This window comes from Neopsephotus bourkii, unplaced genomic scaffold, assembly GCF_033783945.1.
Source record: "Neopsephotus bourkii isolate Nb327-2 ecotype Australia unplaced genomic scaffold, CSIRO-AGI_Nbou_v1 NB_855, whole genome shotgun sequence".
In the NCBI taxonomy this organism is placed as follows: domain Eukaryota; kingdom Metazoa; phylum Chordata; class Aves; order Psittaciformes; family Psittacidae; genus Neopsephotus; species Neopsephotus bourkii.
In genome coordinates this window covers 3,650,476-3,676,541 of record NW_026901351.1, presented here as the reverse complement: position 1 = coordinate 3,676,541, position 26,066 = coordinate 3,650,476, and the positions used below count along the sequence as shown (strand labels likewise).

Genomic DNA, 26,066 nt, shown 5'->3' with positions numbered 1-26,066 from the left:
GCTCTGTGTTCTTCGCATTCAGAATTGGTGTATGTAAACTGAATATTGCTCAGAAGAACAGTAAGTTGTGATGTTTATGTCTGGTTTAAAGAAAACAAAGTAAAACAGTAGAGTTCAATGGCTTAGCTAAATGCACATTTGCATCTATTACAAGAGCTGGTTGTGGCAGGAACTGAAAATGTCTTACACAGCTGTAAGGGAAGATGATGGTGGTCCTCTGTAGGAAACACTGAGGAAAATCAGAGTTTTATTTGCTCAAAACCCACCTGGCAGCTGGTATGTTCTAACAGTTCATTCTTCTATGATGTTTTTACAAATACTTTCTGATTTGATGCATATGGATAGCACGATGGAGGAGGAATTTTCTGTACTAGTTCAGATTTTAAGATTTGGCATGGACGAAAGTGTTGTCCCAAGTTCTTTTAAGAGATTCAGAGACAAAATTACTGGAAGCCATCCCAAAACAGTTTACAAAGGCTTGCTAAAATAAATCAATCAGAATTATTTGGCATCTGGTTAACAAGACATGTGGCCTTGCCTCTGTTATTAGTAGCCTGTTCGTTCCCCTTTCTTCCTCACTAGCTGCTAGTCATTACAGCAGACTGATGCAAATATAACACACACAAAAAATATAGTTCTGCTTTTTCTTCTGTACACAGCCAATAATACGTATGTAACCACTGCTTAAAAGCAGAAGGTACCATTCACAAGTGATGATGTGCTGCCTCCCTTCCTACAGACATTTGGCAGCTGTTAGTCTTGTTCCCACAAGGACAATCTCATAGCCCCACTGACTACATCAACAAACTGAAGAATTTTGTGTTTGAATCATTCATCAAATCTGTGAGCCCAGAGAATAATCAGAGGCTTTGGGGTTTCTGCATGAGGTAGCAAAAAATTGTAGAAATACACATATGTTTTAACGACTGCGACATCGTTGTTTTGAAGCTAACCATATGAATCATCTAAAATAATGCTTCTGGATATTCATTTAAATAAATGCTGCAATTGCCTTCAACCCTTTTGCTATTTTCAAGTCTCATACATGCAGCATTGCAACTGATGATACACTTCTTTTTCTTCAACCATGATGTCTTTGTACCTTGGAGAGAAAAACAAATAAATATAAAAAGAAACTTTAATAACGCAGCACTGTTTTACGATAAAGTTTAAGAAACAATCTCAATAAATTCCTGCTTCCCTGCTATGCAAAAATACCGCATTAGGTTAAACTTGTGCATAGAGCTTGTTTATTCCTTTAAGAAATTATGCCATTTTGGTCAGTGTATGACACAGCTTTGTCTGATCAGCAGTGTATTTTCTAGGTTAAAAATGTACTAGTGCTTTGGATGATAATAAAAACTATTTCCTTTTTTTTAGGCCACATTTTGGAAATATATATTGTAAACGTTACAGTCTTCGCATTATAGGATGTGTAGTTTTATATTTTCATGACGTGTATGAACAAGTGGTACTGGCATCATATATTTGACTTGAAGTAGAAAAACAATCTGAACTCCCTGTAGACTTAATTGGGAGGAGCTGAGGCTGGGTGAAAGTTAAACCATTGCTCTCTTCCCTGTTCTACCCATTTCTCACTAAAAATGCTTGCACATTTAGCAGCCACAGTATAGGTTTTACATTACAAGACATAATGTGACAAAGTACTTAAGAGAATGAAAGATGGGAAGGATAGAATATGCTGGAGACCAAATAACTGAATTGTTTTTAAAAACAAACACAGTACAGGTTTGAATAGTGGCATAGAATTAAGGATGAATATAAAGGAACAGTGCCAGCATACAGGGCTTGTATCAAGCCAGGCTATGTCCCAGCTCCACCAAATGAATCCTGCTGGCACCAGAAAGTGTCTAAGTATGTTGAAATTAAGAGAACAGAAACATTACAGATGATTCGAGAAGAGCAGAACGCTTTCTACCCCAGACATCCAAAAGATTTAACTGTAATGAAATGTTTCATTAAATTACTTCTGTGAGTGGCTGTCAGCACTCAAGCAAAGGAATACAACAGATTACATGACAAAGCCCAGAAATGGTCATCATTCACTCTAATGCAGAAAAGTAATGCTATTCTCAAGGTTACACTTGGGGATGAGGAAAGTTTGTATAAAGCAGGGATGAACTGAGTGACATTGTAGTCAAGATCAGAGCTTGACTCAACACAAGCTAAGACAATCAGTGGTGAGATAGTCTTCCCTAGAAGGGGGCCAGATACTAGAAAAGATTATTGACTGTACGAGGGTAGTTATCAACTCCTGCTGCAGCCACTTAGAGAAGGACAAGAGATGATTAGCTTAGTTTGAAACAAATGGAATTTACATTAAGTGTTGAGAACAGTTCTGTGAGTATTACCGCCAGTAAGTTACTGGAATAGCTCTTAGGAATTTTATGAATTTACTCTCACTGGAGACTGAAATGAAATTGGACAAGAACATCTGGTGTATTCTGTGCTGTTTCACTGGACAAGAGTGGACTAGATAATGATTGCCAAATAGCTGTATTTGTGATGGTGTTTTGACTTTACACGTACCTGAATTTTCTTGCCACAGATGACTCCAGTATAACCAGGACGACACAAGCATACATTGGGCAATACACACCTGCCTCCGAACAGACACTTCTGGTTGCACACAGCTAAAACAGGAGAGGTACATATTTGGCTTTATTCTTGAAAACAACTTGGTGAAGGAAAAGTGGCTACTATCTCTATACGCTTATTCTGCTTGTTTATAGGAGCTGAGAATATGGTAGGTATTTTCATTGGGAAACATGCCTCAGTGTGAGAAGATTTCAGAGTCATGTAGAGCCAACAATGTTCTTATACCTACCCCATCCCCATTATGCTTTGATGCAGATTTAATATGGGAACATGCTGAGGGCATGCACACAACTGGGCAAGAGAGGTGAGTAAGGTGGGGTTTAATGAATCTTCAAGCTATTGCAATGGCCTCTCAGGCTGTCGCAGCAGCATACTGTGTTACAGCAAGCCACCACATATTGCCATGGCCCCAGATTACCATCACAGTCCGGAGTCTTCAGAACTGGTAGAGGAATCGCTACTTTTTATCCTGCCTTTGACACCGATTTGGGTTAAAATACAACCAGGATATAGGACTCCTAGTTACTATGTGTGGATGAAGCATTCGTAACTGTGTTGAAGCAAAAGGTTTCAGGTCACATCGGTCTTACGTGTTTGACACCGGATTCCTTCCCACTGCGGAGGACAATGACACGTACTTGGCCCAATACACTCTCCACCGTTCCCACACTCCTGAAGACAGATCGCTGCACAAACATCATCACAAAGTTTGGTTATACCCCAAGTGATTACTTTTACTTATTATTTGCATTTCAGGATGCCCACAAGAGATTAAGTGCCTTCCATACAAAAGAGTCGCATCATCTTCACTGAAAAGCCACCTAAGTTCAGGAGGATATTAAAGAAGACAAGCAACTATGAGCAAAAAGCCCTGCATCCAGAGCATGCACTGAGATGTTTTGATGAATCACAGATTGCTACAAAAGCCTGAAATAGTGACAGCACCACTAAATAGCTTCATTTTTTTCCAAATTGCCTTATCTAAACCCCACACCTTAGTGAGAGATCTTTTCTCAGTTATGCATCTTAACACATCAACTCATGAACATTTGATCCAAAATTATTTTCTAAGACTCATTTTTCTGCACGTTCATCTCTGCTTATAAAGCCATAATCTAAACCACTATCATTTCTCATTGGTTAACTATCTGATAATCAAATCTCTCTTACACAGCACCCAAGAATATCTCACCCCTGTTAATATGGGTAGTTTTGTGGGTTTTTTTTTGTAAAACGTTCCATTAATTACAGAAAGTAATACAGGGAAAATTGTTTTCCCTCCATGCCATTAGAGCTTATTGGCCATATCAGTATCGGAGCCTCAAGTGGATGCTGTGACAGACACTAACACTTTAGCTATTGGATTTTTACTACTCATCCTCATGCTGACTTTCAGGCAGACTGGTTTTATCCATGCTGCCACATTTTATTTATGCACTGTCAATATCTTCATTAATATACAGTGTGACCCACAGCTGTGCTACCATCATAGTCCTATTTCTAAAGAGGGTCTAAAGATGCTCATTGCATCTTCCATTCCAATCATCACCCCCTGTTTTCACAGTTTCCCAATCTTCCACTGCAGTTCTTTTTCTATTATATCTGCTTTCATGTCCTACAGCACAAACTGAAATTCTTTCACTTCACTGACTGAGCTCTTTGCAGAAATACAGATGTTTCTTATTTGGACAAGAGTTAAAAAGAAGCGAACATTATCTGATATACAAGAATTTAAAAGATACTTTGGTCTCATGATTCAGCCTAAGAACTGGATGGTATTAGTGCTCCATCCTAAATTTTCCTGCCAAGTTATAGACTATAATCTTTCATTCTTGAGTTCTTTGGTGCTAACTTTGCATTAACTGTGTGAACAGAGTTGTCCTTCAGTCATATTACTTCTAAGGTACAGTTCTCCATACCTCACTGCAAGGCACTTACGAGTGTTACATCTTTTTCCTCTCCAACCTGAAGGACAAGAGCAAACATTTGGTCCTACGCACCTTCCTCCATTCATGCACCTTGGCTCACAGACACCTTAAAATCAAAACAATCTGCTGGTTAATACATTTATCTGATTACAGAATAATATATTGGTTACTTTTGGATCCTGGAAGGATTTTAACACTGCCTTACTTTTTTCACATCTTCTGCCCATGTACCCCTCAGGACAAGTACAGATGTTGTTTCTCATGCAATGACCACCATTCTTACAAGGTGGGCTGCAGACAGCTAAAAGATACAAACAGGAGGGAAAGGCTGGAGTTTGCGTTTTGTTTGGTTTACCAATACACTTCTAGGAAATAACAGTGCAACACTAAAATTCTGACTGTTTGTAGAGACATTCAGCACTATCAGGCCTATCTCATCAAAATTCTATTAATATGAATTAGTGCCTATGTCAACAGTAAACACAAAATCAGGTAATAATGGGTCAAGTTTGGTAACTGTATGTATGTACACGAGTAACCAGAGTACTTAATATGCAATGGAACTGGCTGAATATTGCTCAAAAGTTGAGTAGAAGACAAGACAATTTTTGAGCCTCCGTTCTCTTTGGACATTCACTGAATCAGCCAGAAAATCTAAAAGAATAATCTAATCTTTGCTTTGCACCACTTCTCAGATACATGACCTGATTGTGAATTTTGTGTTAAGATAACTATGTTTTCTCACAAACTTCCTCATAATGGCAGCTAAGAGGGGAGGGGGAAGAAAAAAAAGATTACCATTCTGACACTGGGCACCAAAGAATCCATGTGGACATAGGCAAACATCTGGCTTAGTACAGGAACCACCATTAAGACACACGGGGTCACACATTGCTGCAGAAACAGGGTCAGGAACAGTGGGAAGCACGATATCCTAGTAAAGTCTATAACATACATGCTTCTGTTGCAATGACAGGAATTAAAACACTTAAGTGCATGTAACACCATTCAGATAAAACCTTTACTCAGAATTTTAGAATCAGTATGAGACATTCTAGAGGTGCTGCTGGCAGCAACTAACACACAGAGATATTGCTGCTGTCTGAGCCATGCGGTTCCAAATTTCAAACTATGGGAGGTCCTAGAGATGCCCTCTGAGGAATACGAAAGCTGTAGGAGTGGTACCTGTACTGCATGTAGGTCCGTACCACCCACGTTTACACTGGCAGGTGTCTGGAGTAAGGCATTTACCACCATTTTCACAGTGCCTGTTGCAAACCACTTCCATCCAAGAAGTTAGGCAAGAACAAAGGCAGCAGGTGGGGAGAAGAAAGAAAGAGATATGTTACAAACTACACTTAATTTTTTAGTTCTTTCCCAGACATTAACAATGGAAATAGCATACAATTCCAGTAACTGAAGATGGAATCCTGAATAGATTAATTCAGTCTCAAAGCCACAAAAAGCTAGCACTAGAATATAAAGATAAATAAATGTCTTTCCATGCAATTATCCATGGTCTGGTTATGTTCAGTGTTAAAAATCTAGAAAATTTGAAATACATTGCAAGAAAAAAAAATAAAATTCAATACTAAGACACATGATGGATTTGATGGACTCCAAGAAAATTCACACATGTCCTCCATCATTTCAGCAAGTACAGTTGCATGCTTGGAGTGACATGACACTAACAACCAGAGACATTAAAATATCATGGCTGTGGAAAACAATGAATCACTTCTTCAGGACAACATTTCACTTATCTCATTTTCTGTAGTACAGCTTAGTAAAGAGAAGCTTTTTTTTTTCTTGGTCACAATTGAAACTAGAACAAGAAAAACTGAGAATAAAGAATCCTGGGATTTGAGAAGTAGCTGAACAAAGGACTTTCTCAATTTGGGGTCAAAAATGCAGTGGCACATTACGGGAATGATAAACAGCATGTCTAAATTTGGACTCTCTGAATAATAAAAATTACCAGTACAAAATCTATCCAAAATCTGGAGCTGCCAAATTGCAGCATGTAGAATTCAGTGTGCAAAAGACAACTTATGTGAGACTAACCACAATTTTTCAGCAAATTTTCCAGTCTTCTTGACAGGTAAAAAAAAAAAAAAAGGAGAAGACTCCATAATATCATTCTGAATTCAGTTTTAATGTATCCCAACTTTTTTGAACTGCCATTCCCTGATACCAACTTTTGAATGTACACCAGCATCTAACCAATTTAAGATGGTAGAAGTCAAAAAGCTGTAAGGACATATTAAACATCTATGTTTCTTCTGAAGGTAACATCATAATGCACAACATATTCAACGGTTCCACATTCATAAATCATAAATAATGAACTATTTGCAATTTTCACAGCACATAGTATTTTCAAAGTTATGTGCAAATACTACCTAACTAATGTTGGAAAGGCCCAAGCATGGGAACCTTCTAAGTGTATTGGGTTTTATGTCAATTACCAGCATTAGACAGAGTGCATAAAAAATGTAAACCATAATTTGTTTTTTTCTCCTGAAAAACATAAGAAATGTTCTTTGTTCTTCCCTTATGCTTTTTTTCTTACTCGTATCACATCTTGGTCCCACAAAACCATATGGACAGGTGCAGAGATTTCTGGCCAAGCACGTGCCTCCATTTTGACAGGGTGGTTTACAATGTGCTGTAAATAGAGAATTATGTTGTTCAATCTAAAAAGATGCATGGACTGGTTATGCTTTAGAAAAAGGGAAATGTTAATAACTGACTGTGAGCAAAGAACTGACAATAAAATAAGAAGACATATACAATGCCTTGTGACAGGAAAATGTTAACAACAACTAATTAATGCCAACAGAGTACAGGGAGTCCCAACAATGGTGGACACCCTGAAGAAATCCAAGACAACTTCCAGACAGGACTTCCCACTTTTTGAAAGTGTTTATGTTAGAGGCATCTACATTCACTGGTTAACTCCTCTACTTACTTGGAAAGCTAAATTTAGGACTATTCAGTCACAAGCAACACTTAGAGTGGATATAAAAGAAGTACGTTACATAGCTATACTCACAGAGTTACTTAAGAATTCTATTAGAGTAAAATTAACACATTTTTGCTGTCATGGAAGTTATCTATAGCATTCTTTAGGCATTTATGGATTCAAAAATGAGAAACATTCCATTTACCTTCCTCACAAGCAGAGCCACTATATCCTGGACGACATTCACAGACATTGGGCTTAATGCACTTCCCGTGGTTTTTGCAATCAGGCCTGCAGAGAGCTGTGCAAAAAAATTAACTGTGGATATTCAAATCATTAATTCATAGGTATGAGTTACCACAGGCCAAATCAAAATGCCATACTCACCAGCCTGACAGTTATAACCACTATAACCAGGCTTGCACTTGCAAGTATTAGGTGCCACACACTCCATGTTTTTGCCACATGTTTGTCTACATCTGGCTGAAAGGCAATGAAGAAAACAAAGAAAGGAATAAGGAAAATGAAAGTGGCGTTTCAGCACAACTGTCTTTTCTAACATAACGAACAGATCACATAACATACATCCGGTCCCTTCCCATAAGAGGGGACCCTGAGACACATCAGAAAAGTATTTTTAAGTGCATACATACAACTAAAAACCTATAGGCTATGCCAATATTAATAATGAAAATGAGAAAATTCAATACTTTATGCATTTCACTGATCACAAAGTTATAAAGATGTCAAAAGATTCTTTTCTGCAAAGCATTTAGTACAGTTATCTGTAATACCTCTGCAAGTGAAGCCATCTCCATAATAACCATAAGGACAACGACCACACTTGACACCTCCATCCTGACGTGGCTCACAAGGTACGCCAGGAAAACAGGGTAAATCAGTACAGGTTACTGCTTTAGGAATCACTATTTCGCTCAGCTCTTCAGGAAGCATTTTTGGAGGGGCAGTGACTTCAACAAGGCCAAAAGGTAAAGGACTCGCCTTATGCTTGTCTAACAGTTGTTGAACTCTGTAAGCATTTCCACCTTTGAGAACTTTGCTTTGCAAAGACAGCCCTTTGCTTATATTTTTTGTGCTGCTAGAAGTCTTCCTGCTGGTCTCAAAATAGCTGTAGGCCTCAACTTGTGCCCTTATTTTCTTCTCAGGTGATGCAACACGGCTCTGTGAAGATGCAGGCTTCACAGCATATACTGAAGAACTCTCTTCCATGTTAGCAAGGTGATCACTGATGCTGCTGAGAGCATGAGCAATGTTTCCAATAACAGCAGGCTGTACAGAAGCACTTCTCTGAGAATGAAGTGACTTCCAAGCAGTGATGGCTTTTACTGTGGAAGATGGTGGAGCACTGCTACTGACTACTTCTGTAGAAATAAATCTCTCGGGGACACCTGTAGTGCTTGAAATATAGCTCAAGATGCTTAAATCCTTTTCAAACGACGACTGCTGAAAACCTACAGCATGTTGGAAAGAAGGGGGGGAAGTACAGGAATATTATGAGACTTTTTTTTCCCTTCTGAGAATGGGGAATGTCTTTTGAACAGAAAAACATACAGCCCACTCAGTTTGCTTCACAGTCTCTCCATGTGCTACATTAGAAAGCATGTATGGAGTAGAACTAACTGGCAGAACTGGAGAAGATCAAGGTATTCTGGCTACGTTCTTTCCCACTCTCACCATGTCTTTTCTTGGCTGGAAGATAAGGAGAATGCACCATATCTATGAGGCTGACAGCAGAGATTTTTCCATACTTGGTCAATAATCAGCTTTACTGTCAGAGCAAATTATCAGCTCCATCTACTTGCAAGTAGATAACTGAAACAAAGTTTAAAGAAAAGATAATGCTTATGGTTCACCACTGTGCCTGAGCACTAATAATAAGCCTGGAACCTGGAAGCAGATATTCAATCATGTACCTGCTTATACATATTGACAGACAGTATTTTAGGTGAATAACCCACCACCTGGTAGCAAAAGAACTGTCGTATTTTGTTCTCCAAATTTTTCTCAATGTCCTTGAAGCTTCTATACGGGTTTTATTAGTTGGATGTTTTGTAAGTAACAGAGACTGACTCTGCCTCGTTTTGGAAAAGAATGCCAAATGAAGGAAATATTCTTCCTATTCTGCCCAGGAAAAGCAGGTGGCCTGCTGTGTTGTGGCACTGTAATCCTGGCATGGCAGAATGCTGTATACGGGGCTTTTAGCATTACGGGACAGAGAACGGAATGAAACAGGAGAAGATTATCCAACCTTACTTAAGTTCAGTCCCTAATCCCATTTACTACAGTAATACAGAATGGTCTACAAAAGGTTAAACTTTACTAAATTGTATCAATGAGTGCTGTCTCCCACTGTGGAAAAGCAAACCATTTTACAGCTACTGAAGAATGAACCAACACTGGCAGCAGAGTAAAAGAGTTTTCCTCCTCCCCCACTAGCAACTCAGAGATAAAGGCAAAAGACACATGAGAATTTCCTGCAAAGAAAGCCTCAGCAGGCACGAAACTGGAAATGCCAGCAACAGCGCTTACTGAGTTCTGAAATTAAGACATTCGCTTGCCATATCCTTCACCTTTCCTTTGAATTAAAGTAGGAAAATGTCATTCAACATAATGCCACAAACTTTTGCTTATCCCGTACAACAGATGTCCCTATCCCCATGCTGCCTATTTTATGTCAGTGGTTAGTCACAAAAACAAAAGGCAACTGTAAGAGTGTCATACATCACACTGTCAATAAAATTATTTGACTAACCTAAGGGATTTGTTGATATTGACATTTCAGACTAATTTTTCAGACTAGAATAAACCACCAATAACGAATTAGAGTCAAACTGAAAAATTAAAGCGAGTAACGTAAAACTGACTAGAACCTTTATTTGCCAGCTATATGCTTATCAGTATGTGAATCAGAAACTCCATTTTCTTCATGAAAAACATCACCTTTATTCCCTCCAATTTCTCCTGTGGAATGCTTTCTTTCAACATTAGTGGTTTCAAAGCTTTCTAAAAGAAAAGATGTGAAGGAACATTAGCTGTTACTTTTGCTTCAGCTGCAAATAAATTACAGTTGAAGTTTTAGTACCTAAAAATTACTCAAAATTCAGAAAGCTGTGAGAGTAAAAATTGTTTTCTTTAGAGTATTTTAAAAACACAAGTTATTCAGTAATTGCATTCTGAATAAATTTTTGGGCACTGTTTTTGGCAAGTGCCTTTATTTGGATAAATAGTTACACAATGTTAAGCTATGCTAAAGCAATCAAATAGAAAAATATTTTAGCAGTAACTGCTTACATTATGAAAATAATGCAGAAAAAATATTACATTTCATTGCATCCTAATCTGATGTAAAAAAAACCAGGGTATTTTGTACCTATTTTTTCTAGTCACCTGGAGAAGTGTTTTAGAACTAAGTGAGAGTGCAGTCTGATGCTGTCATCAGCTGAGATTTTGTCCCAGCCACCAACAGTCAGAGACACAGTCCTCGTTTGCTCACTATTGAAAAGAGTTCTAAATTTCTGTAAGAAACATGAAGCACAACCAAAAGGTATTTTATCTGAAGGACAGTAAGTTAACAGCATTCTTCTGTAAAACAAGTAATTTTACCGTAACATAACTTCCCATTTCCTTGCAGATTATCTGGGCATGGACCACAATAGTAAGAACCAAAAGTATTGAAGCAAAACACTCCAGGGAAGCAAGGACTGGATATACATTCGTCTACATCATCTTGACAATTTTTACCTGCATTGAAATACAGATTTTTTAATAATATTGTGTCGCTAGGCTTTGACAGCATGTTTTTAAAAGATAAAAGTAGAATACAATTCTAATATATGCAGGTGCTGAAATATAAAAAGGGGATCTATCAATTGCAACACATCACTTCCGTGTAATAAGTACAGCTGACTAGGTTTGCTATTCACATTTTTTCATCTTATATAAGTATCTTGCTTATTATGGAATATGGAGAAGATGGGCTGTGGGGCTACATGTTTGTTGCGGGCATAGGAGGAATCACACTGTAACAAAACTCATCACTCCTATGTTTCACCATGTTGCTGAGTCCATCTGTGTGGAGGAAAAAAATGTAAATTTGTTTTCACAAAATAAACAACCATTGTATTCATGCAAGAAAAACCTTGAAGTAGGTCCTATAACTTTATCACAAGACCATAAAATTTCTTCATACTCTATCAGTAACCCTTTTACAATAAAAAATTTAAAAAACCACCAAAACACCAAAACAAAACCAACAAAACACCAAGCAATATAGACATAAAATTTGAAATTCCTATTTATCACTAAATGTGATAGTAAAGTATCAATTTACCTTGAAGTTCAGGTGGACATTCACAGTAATAGCTGTTTATTCCATCCACACATCTGCCAATACCACACGGGTTAAGTTTACAGTCATCAGTATTCACTTGACAGAGATCACCTTCAAATCCAGCCACACACACACAAAGATATCTTCCACTTCCAGGTGGGAAATTAATGTTTGTCACACATGAGCCATTATTTAGGCAATCACATGATTTTACACTGACCTACAAGACATGCCCAATAAGACAATTTTTTTTTAATGAACTAGTACTGAGTTTTGTAATTAGATATCTTAAACATCTTACTGGTGGGTGTCACTTTACTGTAATATGCATTACCTTTATTTCTACCTTAGTCTTTGCACTGCAGTCATCTGTCAAAGAAAATGTTAATTTATGGGGATTCATTGACACAGCTTTCCACAAAAGGAGACCTGATGGGGAAAGACTGGCACCTTCTGGACCAGAATCCAATGTGAAATGAATAGCAGAGCCCTCTGGATCTGAAGCCAAAAACTGATACACAAAATCTTCTCCATAAAAAGTCTGTAGCATACCCCGAAAATTTTCAAGCACTGGAGGCTGGTTGTCTGTAACAAAGGAGATATGTCCCTGTTTTAAGCAAAGTGGCAATATACTTATAAAAATTAAAAGGAGCATATCTTCCTATTATAGAAGTCACATGTAATTATTTCTCTTACATTCTAATGTAATTTAATAGCACAAGGAAAACACTAGGTATTTTTGTTAAAACTGTAACAACATAACCAAGAAATTACTTATTCAGTACAAGAGCTTGTAAAGATGCAGTGCCTCTAGGCATAAAAAGAATTCAGAATTTATCAAATTTTAATGCTGTATTTTAACTACGCAGAGACAGTTTGCAGATGGAAGTACAGGAAGCCATAAAAAAAAAGGTGGTGATTGCTATTTCCATTAACAAATGAACAGACATTGTTAAGCAGTACTTGGGAATGGGCTGCAGTGACTACCTTGGCAAAACTGAGATGAGGTGATGGAATAGGTAATTCACTCACTGTTCCTAGGAATGATTTGAACTGTACAACAGATTACTGGTAATCTTAGTCTATTTAAGATGCCTCCACTGTTGAGCTCTAACCTATTTGGCAGGAATAACTAGATTTCTAGGAACACCAGGTGAAAACAAATAAATAAAACCCCAAGACCAGGACAAGATCTGTGAAAGAGAGAAGCAGATGCCCTGGGGAGGGTTTAAGTTTTGAAGCTGGAACATTGGAAGGTGATTAAGATTGCTAAATTTTGGGTTACAGTGAAATGACTGCTCCATGCAGGAAACCATGAAGGGAGAAGAAGCTGTAATCTGTGTTTCAGCAGTTTGATTCTGACACCCTGTTCCAAATGTCAGCCACTCTGGAGAAAAGGCTGTGGTCCTTGGCTCTTCCATTTCTGACTTTGGCAATATTGAATTACAGTCCATGGCTGTACGATGGAAATCCCTTGACTTCCTGACTGTTGGATGAGTTTAATTTCATTCATTTAATTCAGGTTTCATTATTTTGGAATCGTTATAGCTACCTAGGCTTTTAGCACAAGTTTGGACTAGGAAAAGATTCAGCAAGACAGGCACCTGTCTTGCTGACAAGAAGTTCTACTCACACAGGACCCTTTCCAACTCAGGCAGAGTCTTGCCAGCGCATTTACCCATGAAAACACTGATGAAATACTTGTATTTAGAATCACAGAATCGATATGGATTATGTCCAAATATTAAGTGGCTAATAAATAATGACACAACATTTAATTGTGTTCTCCTCTTGTTTGGTACCAGAATAATTTGTTGGAAAATAGCTTTTATTCCTAAATGTTGAGGACAAACATTTGTGGATGTAGCTGTGCCAAATATCAAACCACTTCAGTCAATTAGGCTGAGAGCGGTAAATTTTCATTAGTTATTTTTAAAGGCTACTGGGAGAGATGAAGAGGATGCCAATTTCTACATGTATGGTCTGGAAAACAAAATATCACCAGCAGAAATTAGGAGAAACACCAGATGAAAAACCAAGATCAAATTACAAGTTAAAGTTGTGTGTACTAGATTTTAAATGAAGAACTTAACTAGTTAGAACTTTACTATTTCCACATATATAAAAACTTAGTATATTTACAACTTCTTGCTATTAAAAAAAAGCCAACAACAAAACAAAAACAAATCCACAAAACTATTTAGAACTTACTTTCAACAACTGACCAAGTTAACTTTGATATGTCAGGTCTGCAGAGTAAACAAGGGCTGGTTGGATTTGTGTCACCTTCACCATAACAGAGACCATCTATGTTGCATGTTTTCTCCTTTTAGAGAAATGACAATGTGATTCATTAATTTTTGGTTATTAAACGGTAAAACTGGATACATTTGTAAAGTGTCAAATAAAACCTAATCTATCTGCACTTCCACTAAATAAGTTGTTTTTAAATCTAAACAACTGACAGCATGCTTGGTTTTATTTGGTAATTATATGAAGTACTTTATTTCATCCCAGCTTCCCTTTCTGTCCTTAGCATTTCTGTGCATGGGAACTCCCTGTTGGAAACCATAACAGCATACATCTGCTCTTTTTTCTAGGGTTTTTTTCTGACTGAAATGATGCCTACTTTCATAATAAACAGAGAGAATAATGAAATACATACCTTTAATGTACATAAGCCAGGTTCTTGTGGTTCACATGTCTGACAGGCTCCATCATACAGTACCATTGTTTTAGAGTTGCTATAAATGAATCCATCATTAGAAATCTGCAAGATGTACAGTAAAAATGGATTAACCCATACAGGTATCAGCGTATCACCAGCATGGAGTGCTAACATGAGCTTCAAGTCATTGATAGATACCTACACTTAGCTGTTTAAACTCTTAACAGTCATCAGAAATCTAATCAATACTGCCAATAAGTCTAAACAGATATTTGACTGACCACATGTAGGTGTCTACTTTAGAGTACATTGAATAGCATGCAGGCTCTATTGACCTCACACAAGGATTCATTCAAGTAGACTGGGCTCAAATCAATTTTCTCATAAATATGTCTAATGCAATTTGAAATGCTCTAGGGTAACTATGTGGGCTTTAACTTCTATCCTTGAAAAACATGCGCCTTTTTAGGTCCTAGGGCACATCTTGGGGCCCCCATGGAGGAGAACACTCTCAAATGGCACTCAACTCATAAGCTTGGGTGATGAAACTGAGCCAAGCAAGCCTTTAGTACCATTTTAAAAAGGGTAATATCTATGGCAGGATATTTTCATTTCAATAGGAACACCTGTAAGTGAATACTTGAAATTTCTGCAAGTACCTTTATTTGCCACCTGGCAATGGGTTTATCATCAACCACATCCATGACATCAGACTGCTGGCCATCACTTGGTAACTGACAGTCGACAGTCCTGGAATTCTGGAAGGCAGCTGGCATAGACAGAGGCTCTCCAGGAATCCATTGTCCATCGCTATACTAGATGTTAAGACAGAAAATCCGTTTTTCAGTGAAATACAGTAAGAAAATATTTTTATCAGAGTAAAACACCCATGTATTGCATAGTTTGGACAAATCTAATGTCTCTGGATTAGAATACAGTAGGCGATACTAAATGCCATTATTTGCACACATAGATTTCTGCATAAGCCTGCTCCCATGGAAGAAAAAGCAGAGAAGTCTTTCCTGCCACATGGCTCTTTGGCACTGCATTGCCAAGGACAAGCAATTCTTCCAGCTGGAGAGTAATGGTAGGTTTAAGCAGTGGGTGATCCTCTAACAGCAGTGATCTGACGTATAAGTGCCTCTATCCCTCTCCATCTCTGCTCCCATGAGAGGACAAGCTTTAGTTGAAGGAACAGATGACGTTTTTGGCACGGCTCAGGTATCATTCTGAGTGCTGGGGGAATACTGGCAGCTAGCCATTAAGCCCTCTGCACAAACCAACAGATTATACCATTAACCCCGAAGATGTTTCTTCTAAACTGCAGTGAGTACAAGTCATCCAAGGATCTATCCTGAGAGTTCAAGGTAACAGAATAGGTATGAGAATACTACTTCACTGAAGTGTTGATGTGGAAGCCGGGATAAGGATACTGAAAATAAAGTTAGATGGAAGTAAGAATCCAGACAAAGAATCAACAGCAAGATCAAATAATTTTAAGCTTGAATAGGTTTTACTGAGCTGGTGCATTTTTTCAGTTACTGAAGGCAGTCACGATATTTATGCAATCCCAATCCTGACAAGGGGAGTCATCTGCTGGTAAGGCTTGGCATTTTATTTTTGTTTTGTTTTGCTTTTCTTGCAAACAGAAAAATAAAAGAAAAATAAAAGCTTTTTCTGGAAAAACATATGACTTAGTTTTGTTCCAACCAACCATTTTGTTTTTCTTTCATCCTATACTCAGTTAAGGAATTCACAGCAACAGTGAGTAAAAATGTAACAGCTAAATACTTCCAAATATGTAATTTTGAGCGCATTTAGTACTATAACCTTTGAAATGTGATGCAGTCTATTTCTCCAGAAACCTTTTGTTAGGAGCTGGAGGCAAGTTCAGATAATTTTTTCAGAAACAGATTAACCTTTCAAAACACAATAAAAAAACTTTCAGATCTACTATTTTCTAGCACATTTGGTTCACCAAAAAACTTATTTCTTCAATTTAACTTAAGAAAGAAGGAACTAAAACTGTGTTAACTGAGGTTAAAACACACTCTCATCCTTCACAAAAATCTTGGTAAATTCTAGGTCTGTCTAATTATAGCTTCCTTGGTGACATCCTACACAAACCTCTATCAAGAGCTGTGCAGTAACCATCCATCTGTGAGGTACTTCAATATAGAATTTTTTAAAACATTTCTTCTAGCATCAAGTATGAGACCTACATCCTCCTTAACATGGTGGGACACCCATGGACAATGGATTTAACCTTTCAGAAATTAAAATATAAAAAAATATGAAATTCAGTGTATTAGCTCTAAATTCTGCCAAAATGCCTCTTCTATGAAATTTTGATCATTTAGGTTTAATCTTAAAATATATGGAGTTCTCTACTGTTGCAAGTCCATTGACATTTGTATAAAGTCACTATTACTCCAGCCTGAAAATTAAACAAACAAAACTAAATAAAACAAAACAAATAAATGCAAATATCCATCTTTGGTATTTTCAAGGAAAAAATTCCCAGCTTTCTCCTCAACTGCAGATAGTAACAGTAGTGTTCATTTTCTAACCTGGCTCTTGTCAGACAGAAGACCATCAATAAAATAGGAAGTATTTGCAGTTGGGAGCCAAATACATTACCACAAACACTGTTATATCAGAATAGCTTGCCATGAGTTAAATCCGAGACATTTCAAACTGTGATAACTGAACTCCAAATAATTGTTTCACTGTGAGATTGGTCTAACAGTCTCTTAACCTAATGGAGTGTAAACTTTCGATTTTATCATTTCAAGCCAGCTTGCAGATGAGTGGATACATGTTGTGTTTAAGACAAATCTATAGCCAGCATTGCTTTATCTGTCAAGATCATTTCAGCATCTGCTGGAATTAGCTGAGGAAAACTTTTGTCTCAAGAACAAAATTTTCTCATTGAATGGGTTCCCCTTTCACCAACTACCCCCAGCATCATTACATCAATGAAACCCAGTTTTACTGTGAAGTTTGTTTCTATTCTCACGTCTAACGTGACATAAAACCTTGTAATTGCCAACTGCTTATTCCAGGCTAACACTTGTAAACCTCTTGTAAATTTGCCTTGAGCAAATTCTAGATCTGAATAACAAGAGTCTCTCTGTGCAGTGCGACATTTTTAATCTGTTCAAACCTGGGGTATACAACTGACACATATCATTAAATAGCTGTGGCTTCTACCCCAGGGAAATGGACAACACATCAAAAATGCCTTTCTCTTTTCATAACAGATTTATTATGTTTATAAAAGGGCTATTTCAAGCATTAGATTTGAGACAGAAATCTAATAATGTCTTTAACCTTGCCATCCTTTTTCAAAGAAGTGGTACTTCACTTCCTCTCCATAAGCACTTAAAAATCTGAACAACTATGTACTGGTTGTTACTAATAGGGCTGCCCTTGCCCTTTTCTGATGGATAGCTGCTATATGCAGTTATCTCCCTCTCGGCTGCTAAACATTCCTGTTGTTTTGTATTTCTCTAATCATGGAGGAAATGGCAGTCTTGCAAAGACTTGAGCGTTTGCTGCAAAGTGCAGACTGCCTTTGCTTTTACCTCCTACTAAAGCATTGGGTCGTACCCACAACAACGAGTAGTATGTTAGACTTTTTTCCCTCATTCTCCAAGAAGTTTACAAAGTGATTGTTACTACTCAGGGAGACCTACCTGTAGTTTGACAATTTCACATTTCAGACTCAGTGACTCCCTGAAGCCATGTCCAAAAGCTCTCACTGATGTGCAGTCATATTGTCGAATATCGCACAGCCCAGCATTCTCCAGCGCTGTAATTTCTGGAGCCTGGGCTTCAAAGAGAAGAGATTAGACAATGAATGTCAGTATATTCACTCATTCTTATGCATTTACATTAAGCAGCATGTGTTATTTCTTTATCCAGCTAAGAAAACTACAAACAGTGAAATCTGGACTTATCTGAAGAAACTCATAAAGAGAAACATATTTTATTGTTAAAATGAATCTTAATTTTAAAGCTGAGCTTCTGTCTTCTCTTGGAACTTGAGTAGTATGAAGAAGAGAAAAAATTCATGTAATAACAAACACTTTTGAATATGTGTTTTGCTTGGTCATCTTGCATAATAAAATCTAAATGAGACTCAGGCCCTAGTAGTAGATACTGGAGATGCTACAGTTATGCAATAATTTGTAATGGGAATTTTTTGTTTAACAAAAAAAAACCACCACATCTCAGGTGACATTATTTCAGCAAATAAACTGGCTAAGATTAGAACACTCAAAAATAGTTTTCATGAGCAAAGCCTTTTTATTTGACTTCAAAAGGAACAAAATATTTCATCATTCTCTTATCTCTTTCTCTATTTGCTTTTAAATAGGTCACTAAAAGAAAAACACCACTGTGAAACAAAATATTAACAGGTTTTGTTTCAAAATAGTTTTGACTTTTGTAGTACTTTTCCTCTTTTTCCAGGATACCAGCTTACTGAATTTTTACTGTCTTATTTGGTGGAAAAAAAAACAAACCCAAAACAAAACCAACATGCCCAGCTCTCTTGGTTGTACTTTTTTCTTCAACATCACTTGTGCTCCCACCATATCTAGGAGTTAGCTTACAGAGATGTAACATCATCAGAGAGAAAAACATCCCACTTACAGTAAATAAATAATCACATACACTATAAAAAATCAGGGAACGGTTGGACATGGCAGATCTTCCCTGAAGAAGACAGCATGTGGAAACATTGCTGATTTCTTGGGGCAATACTCTGGATTGCAAACCCACTGAGTGGTAAATCTTTAAAATCTGACACACTAGAAACTAAGCCTGTGTTTTGCCCTTTGGAAACAAGAACGCTGAACAGAAAACAATTGTGGCTGTATTAAAATGGAACTTGCTGGATAATGAACAGGGCCACTGCAGGGAACCCTTGTTGGCATACAAAAGCAGGAGAGAAAGGCAGTAAAATAAAAGCATGTTGCAGACACACTAAGAGCATTATTAAATAAATCTAATTTTTCTACCCCACTTACCAGACAGTATGCTGCAGTCATATGAGCTGTAGCCTTGAAAACATGCACAGCCCCATTCTGTACATTCCCCATTACCCCTGCAGAGACTGGGACATTTTAATGCTGTAAGCAGGCTCTCAACTGACCCTTCAAGTTCCTGCTGGTTGTAATTTATTTCTTCTAAAACTCTTTTCTCACATTCATTCTCTAGAAGAGCTAAGGAAGCTTCTGCCCAAGTGAGGTCATCTTTCAGCAGCAAATCTTTAACGCACATATCGATTGCATCCTCTATTCGCCGGCCAAGAAGGCCACTGCAAGATCTTCCTATACTGGAATTAGCTATTGCCTGCTGGCATAGTAACAAAGCGCTAGGCTCTGTGAGGCCAGAGGGTGTGGGCCAAGAAGGGAGAAACTTCTGATCTGTGTCAGTGGCATAGTCCTCTGGAAAAAAGTAACTATATCCCTCTAAGTCTGTTTGGCTAAGACTTTGGAATAGAAATACCGAATGGTATTCGTAATAGTTTTGGCGCTTCCCCCTACTTGTAACAGGTTGAGTTTTGTCAAGATGACTACTGTAACGGTGAGAATTTCTTCTAATGCCTGAATTTGAAGTTCCTTCTCTTTCTACACCAGTATTTCCCACTGAGGTTGCAGAGACACGTGTGTTTCCTAGTGATGTTTTACGAAGATTGGTTTGATTATCCTCCCTCTGCAGAAGTGAAGATGAATCCATTTCATGTGCAGACAAACGTTTCTTTAAGCCTTTCACAAGACTGACGGGCCCAAGATACTCAGCAGTGACATCCAGTCCTGGTATCAAAGAAAGAAATCTACCATTTTCACTTTCTTTACAAGACAGAGAAAATTCTGACTGTGAAACTGTCTCTAGTTTATTCACTGATGTATATAGTCCAGTATCTTCAAGTGCACAGTCACAAAAGACCATTTTTCTAGAAGATGTTAAAGAAGCAGGTGTCTTGTCAAACAAGCTGTCTCCTGGTGAAATTCTAGAGAAGAAAGAAAAAGATGAAACTGTATCTGAACTATTTTCACTGTTTTAGTAAACCAGTGATATTTGTTTTGCTTTTTGTTATTTCATATTTCATAGATCACAGAATCTGCAGCATACAGCTATATTTAAAGACCAGCCAAATCACAAAACTGTGACAGTAACTTATAACTGAAGAACTAAGAATGGATATTTTCTTTATACCTTGATACTTTGTTCAAAATCTACTCAAACTAATCTTACCTCTACTATTTAAATACCATTTTGGCACTTCAGTTTCAATCTTCAATTCATTATGGAAAGTAACAACAGCATTCTAGCATTAACTTAAAAACTTTTTTTTTTTTTTTTAGGTTCTTAAGAGCTTGAAGGAAAGGTTGAATCAAAAATGATGACATCTGATTGAAGCAGAAGTATTTTGTTACCTCCATTCCTTAATAAAAGAGGAAGGAACATCAGCGTGGTTTGGGATTTCTACCCCACTTGTGGTGTGATAGTCATTCTCTGCACTTCCATCAAAGGTGCCACAGAGTCCCACTGTATGTCTGTAATCCGAACTGGGTGCCCTCAGTGTTATGCTCATTCCCCATTCACTGACATCAGCACGAACAAAAGCTCCGGAAGAAAACAAAACCTAAAATGAGATTCATGGTATCATCACAAGAAACATTTTTATTTTACCTAACAGAACGAGGTATGTTTGCTGGCAAGAAGCAATTGGAAAACAACAGGCATACGAAGACATCCCATCAAATTCCTGATCTAGCTATTCTGGATCTGACAAATTTCATTATTTCTTCTCATGAAGCCCTGGAAATAAAACCCCTATACCTCTCAACCTTAGCAGGCAGCTAGGTGGTGCGTTATAGGTCCATAAACTTCTTCCACCATTAGCAGGTATACTCTGAAAGGTCAGTGACTGCAAAACCACAGTGAATCAAAGATCAGCTGGGGTGCTCACACTTCACATGTTAACATATGGAAAAGAATGATTCTAATAATATGGATAGATTTTGTCAGCATCTTTCCCAACTTTCTTTTCAACTACATGATCCCCTGTGTTAGTAGCTTAATATAGAATCACTTTCTACCTGCAAAGCTGATTCTAAATGTTTAACAAAGCTCAGAATAGTCTCAAATATTTACTATTTAATTTCAGGCAACTTTACAATATCTTGAAAGAAATACTAGAAGCCTCAATGACAAAATCAACTGCAAGCTTAAATACTATTTATAGTATTAATTTGCTGTAGAAATCCAACTAAGTAATTTAATTTTTCTTGTTCCTAATATCCTTTTAATTTCTCAGTTGCTTAATGTCATCTTACTTATTTCATATCTGAAGTCTTCAGATTAAGTGCTTCAGATAAAAGTTAAATATTTAAAATAGTTTCATAGCAATAGCCAAACCCAAGTTGTAAAGTACATCTGTTTTTATGGCTTGCCTTCCAGACCAACAGTGACTAAAGAGCAGTTGAGGGCTTCATTTTAACATTCTGCTTCATTTGAAGTTCAGTGGAGTCATACAGCAATTCTATCTACAAAAGAAAAGCTACAGGAAATTATAAAAGTAAATGTGAACGTTTTAACTGAGGACTGCATTATCTAGGAAGACCATTTACACTTCTAATTCTGTGGATGTCATTTGGCATAATTCATTATCTGCATGCACAGCCTTCCTAGGTGACATTAGCATGAGTGAAACAGAGTAAACAGATACCATTTTGGAACATCAGGGTTTCTAAATAAGCGCATATTGCATCTGAAAACTCCACTTTCACCACAGGGTTGTATTCTGTGGTTGACAACATGGTTCCAGAAAGGTATGCATGTCAACACATCCTAGCTTTTGAGAACATCATCTTTCACTTACAAGCAAAAAACACTAGCCAAAGGACTATGATTGTAAAATAAACATTATGCTATTGCTTAGTTGCAGAAAATGAAAAATGTTCTAGTTCTGAAGTTGGTGTGAATTGGTAAAAATAACTGTAGAGATAACCACTACATCCACAAGCAATTATTTACTACTTACTGTTACTTTTCTTCCTAGGTAGGATTCAGTGATTCTAACATTGCTTCCTGTTGTGTCTCTAGTTATTACAGATAAGCGCGGCTGTGTCTCGTGTAGCTGACCACTGCACATGTCAAATGCAATTATATCACTTCCTTCTTTGGCAACAAAGCCACAGTTGCAGGATGCTGGGTAGTGAAGACTTCCGCAGTCCCACTGGCGAACATGAACTTCAAAATCTCGAGACGTACTCTTGTAAAGAACAAATGTTCCCTTTTTAAAATTGTCATAGGGCCTGGAATCAAAAGAAGAGCATGTGATATCAGTTTGGTTATGAAATAGTGGTATAACATGTCAGCAATTTCATCTTATAACAGACTTCTAATATTTGGTGAACTTTGATAGTGCAACTTATTTTGCTGCATCAGAAAACCCAAACAGTTCAGCCAACAAACCAATACATTACTTTGTTCTGAACAAACACCATCATGACTTCCTCTGTGGAGATCTAAATCAAAAAATTGAAACCTGTTTATAGCAGAAAAATAAGGAATAAAAGAATGATAATGAGTATATGTAGACAATGGTTGTGAATGGAAACACAACCATGAAGCCACTGCCATTCTGTTTAGGGTTTTTTTAACAGTGCTTATGAAAGGGAACTTGAGGGTACTTCTCAACCTTTGTGTTTCTACAGCTGTGCACCTAGGCAGCAAGAGCAATAAGATACAGAGCAGTGTGCGGGGGGGAGGGGGGGAAGGCAGCTCCTGAAAACCATGTAAATACCCTTTACAAAATGATTCAGAAAGTCACATACTTTTAAAAAGGTCTGTTTTAATAAGACGGAGATAGGGAGTGCTTCTTCACAAAGATTTGAAAATTATTTAAGATGAAAACCATGGATAGAATCCCATAAATAAGGACTTAATTTTTTTCCTTAGGGTTAGGCACCTGTTCCCTGTAGCAAGGTTAAAATGGCCAATTTAATGATTCAGTGGTGAGAAGGAGGGGGAGGAAATAAAGAAAAAAATCCCAGCTTTTGCTACAAGTTAACAGCCTTTTAGCTATAAACAGCATTTGACAGTTAATTGCAGAATGGCGATTCACTGCAGATGGCTACCCTACTGGGACTGCGTAGGATTACTCGAGACTCAACAAGGGCAGTTCCTTTAATATATGTTTCCTCAATTTGTGAAATTAAATAGCAACAGACTTCATCCTTTAAAAGAAAGTTCTTTCCCCTCAGCATTATGCTTCCAGCTGGAGCACATCACAGAAAAATCATTTCTTCCTAAGAAAGCTTGATCATAATGGTTAAAATGCTCAGTCAGGCCATCCCTAGAATTTCCACTGAAGGAGGAACCACAAGATCATGATAATAATAACAAAGTTACTGGGGTTATTACTAGTCACAGCACTATCAGAGAAGCAATTACAACTTGTTTTTTCCCTTCTGTTATGAATTTCACAGAAGAATGGAGTTGTGGGCTGAACATTCTTATTTTGAGGCCACATATCCTGCTCTTCACCCTGGCACTTGAAGAATTACATTCTCTGCTCAGCAGAAGTACTTAAGTCCCAAGCATGTGTTTGTTTTGACACCTTCCATGAATTAGAAACACTCTGAAAGACAGAAGCATACCAAAAACATGCCAGCTTTGGCCAAGGAAGCTGTCTTCACTTTGTGAATGTCAGTGATGTGCAAGTAATGGCAGTGAATAGGTCGCTTTCAGTGCTATTAATGAACTCAGCACAATGTTAAACAGACAGCAGATAACTTCTAGCAACTTGATCCTTGCAAGTATTCAGATACTGACACCCAGGAATAGGGAAACTATGCTGTAGATTGGAAGCACTTTTGCACTAAAACAGTTTTGTCTAATCAATCATTTTATCATTGTTCATATTTAAGAACATTTCTTTCATAGTCAACGGACTGTACAGCAACCACTACTCTCTCAGCATACTCCTCTAAATAATCCATTTGATTCACCCTGTTGTCACAAACCCAAAACTTGCATTTAGAAATACAAATATTTCAAACATCATCATAACTGGCATAGCTATTCTTATCATCCAAGAAAGAATGTAAAATACAGAGTGCAATTAACTTGAATCACCAATACAGATAAATAAGCAGATAGATAATACATCAAACCCCCCCCCCAAACCACCTGCAAAAAAAATGCCAACACACTTAAAATTAACAGCAGCAATCTAGTGATTACCTTCCATCAAATGTAATTATATGAGGGTCAGTAAATGAGTAGCAGTAGGCAGTGGGTAGATCCTTTACTCTAATCTTCAAAACAAGAAGCACATAGTAAGCAATGTCAGATTAGGAACTAGACAGACTCAGGCATTTTATTTTATGATACTAGTTTACACTCTAATAAATATTATAATCAATCTGAGCTGTTGTGTCAACATTAAAATGTAAATAATAATAATAATTCAAACGAAAATGCAGCAGTTCAATTAAAACAAAACAATGGAAAATTGACCACTTAGAAATCTTGATGTGAGTCAGCAAGTTGTAACTGGAATAGAAGCTTCATTAACATCAGCCACATGTCTGGGCAGTTTACAGAGCTTAGCATGAAGATTTTCAACCTGTGTGCTGTCTGGAACATAGCCATTCCACAGGAAATTCTCACTGGATATAGGTTCGACTGCAATTCTGGTAATTCTGTCTCCATCCTGCATAAAGTCTGTCACAGCAGTGAAATAAATTACAGCTTGACTACAAATTCCGTTATTGCAGGGCTTCTGGAGAAGATCCACATGACAGGAGGAAAGAGCCAAGTTTAAACCTAACTGCTCTTTACCTGTTTTAATAAAAACACATCATTAGTGAGTTTTCTGCTAAGTAAGTCACATTTTGTATACTAGTTAATATAGTTACTAACTTGTTTACAAATATTTTAATAAATTAAAATAATTATGCATTTTTCTTGTGTCTGGTCATGCAAACTCCCCTCTCTACATCTTCATACACACACACCCAAGAAAATGGTTCTGAATTTTACATTTTGCTAGACAAACGGAAATCATGATAGGCTTGCTAATGTGACATAAAAACGGTTGTCTGCATAGGCAAAGCTCCTCCTGGGATTCACAGGACTTGGGCTTGAGAAAGTACAACAGAAAATAGTAGTAATAGTAAAAATGAGGACTTACTGACTGCAGCATATACAACATTTGCAACACAACAGGTTAACAAAATGAACCAAATTATAAAGTTTGCAAGCATTTGGGCATTCTGTCTACTCAAAGAGTATAGGTCCAATATTCATAGGTGCCAAAACCACCTGCTCACAAGTAATGGATTATGGACACATTCTCCCATACTTGCATCAGCAGTACATATAGCCTGTGAATATTTTGTTTTAACATTTTTTTAAGTATTTACAATGTAACAGCTTCTCCAAAGAACAAAACTGGTAGGAATAATCAGAAAAATACATTAAATATACAAAATGCAAGAAAAATCAGTA

At 37.3% G+C, this 26,066-nt stretch overlaps 1 protein-coding gene across 3 annotated transcripts in view; it reads right to left on the bottom strand.

Annotated features, from left to right (window-relative positions):
- Nucleotides 1-958: 958 nt before the first annotated feature.
- Nucleotides 959-26,066, bottom strand: part of VWDE (von Willebrand factor D and EGF domains) — a 39,663-nt gene continuing 14,555 nt past the window's right edge. For 2 of the 3 annotated variants that reach the window (XM_061356483.1, XM_061356484.1), the window contains exons 8-31: nucleotides 25,183-25,397; nucleotides 24,798-24,871; nucleotides 22,591-22,864; nucleotides 20,981-21,189; nucleotides 19,568-20,553; nucleotides 18,230-18,366; nucleotides 15,191-15,346; nucleotides 14,529-14,633; nucleotides 14,075-14,189; nucleotides 12,198-12,448; nucleotides 11,864-12,083; nucleotides 11,137-11,274; nucleotides 10,474-10,536; nucleotides 8,307-8,984; nucleotides 7,900-7,995; nucleotides 7,718-7,813; nucleotides 7,120-7,215; nucleotides 5,733-5,828; nucleotides 5,346-5,441; nucleotides 4,753-4,848; nucleotides 4,558-4,653; nucleotides 3,210-3,305; nucleotides 2,551-2,654; nucleotides 959-1,102 (exon numbers count right to left, since the gene is read on the bottom strand). In XM_061356483.1, coding sequence (XP_061212467.1) covers nucleotides 1,082-1,102; nucleotides 2,551-2,654; nucleotides 3,210-3,305; nucleotides 4,558-4,653; nucleotides 4,753-4,848; nucleotides 5,346-5,441; nucleotides 5,733-5,828; nucleotides 7,120-7,215; nucleotides 7,718-7,813; nucleotides 7,900-7,995; nucleotides 8,307-8,984; nucleotides 10,474-10,536; nucleotides 11,137-11,274; nucleotides 11,864-12,083; nucleotides 12,198-12,448; nucleotides 14,075-14,189; nucleotides 14,529-14,633; nucleotides 15,191-15,346; nucleotides 18,230-18,366; nucleotides 19,568-20,553; nucleotides 20,981-21,189; nucleotides 22,591-22,864; nucleotides 24,798-24,871; nucleotides 25,183-25,397 — 4,514 coding nt within the window. In that variant the 3' untranslated portion in view covers nucleotides 959-1,081. Of the gene's footprint in view, nucleotides 1,103-2,550; nucleotides 2,655-3,209; nucleotides 3,306-4,557; nucleotides 4,654-4,752; nucleotides 4,849-5,345; nucleotides 5,509-5,732; nucleotides 5,829-7,119; nucleotides 7,216-7,717; nucleotides 7,814-7,899; nucleotides 7,996-8,306; nucleotides 8,985-10,473; nucleotides 10,537-11,136; nucleotides 11,275-11,863; nucleotides 12,084-12,197; nucleotides 12,449-14,074; nucleotides 14,190-14,528; nucleotides 14,634-15,190; nucleotides 15,347-18,229; nucleotides 18,367-19,567; nucleotides 20,554-20,980; nucleotides 21,190-22,590; nucleotides 22,865-24,797; nucleotides 24,872-25,182; nucleotides 25,398-26,066 lie in introns of those variants that run through there. The other variant, XM_061356485.1, reaches the window with a different exon arrangement.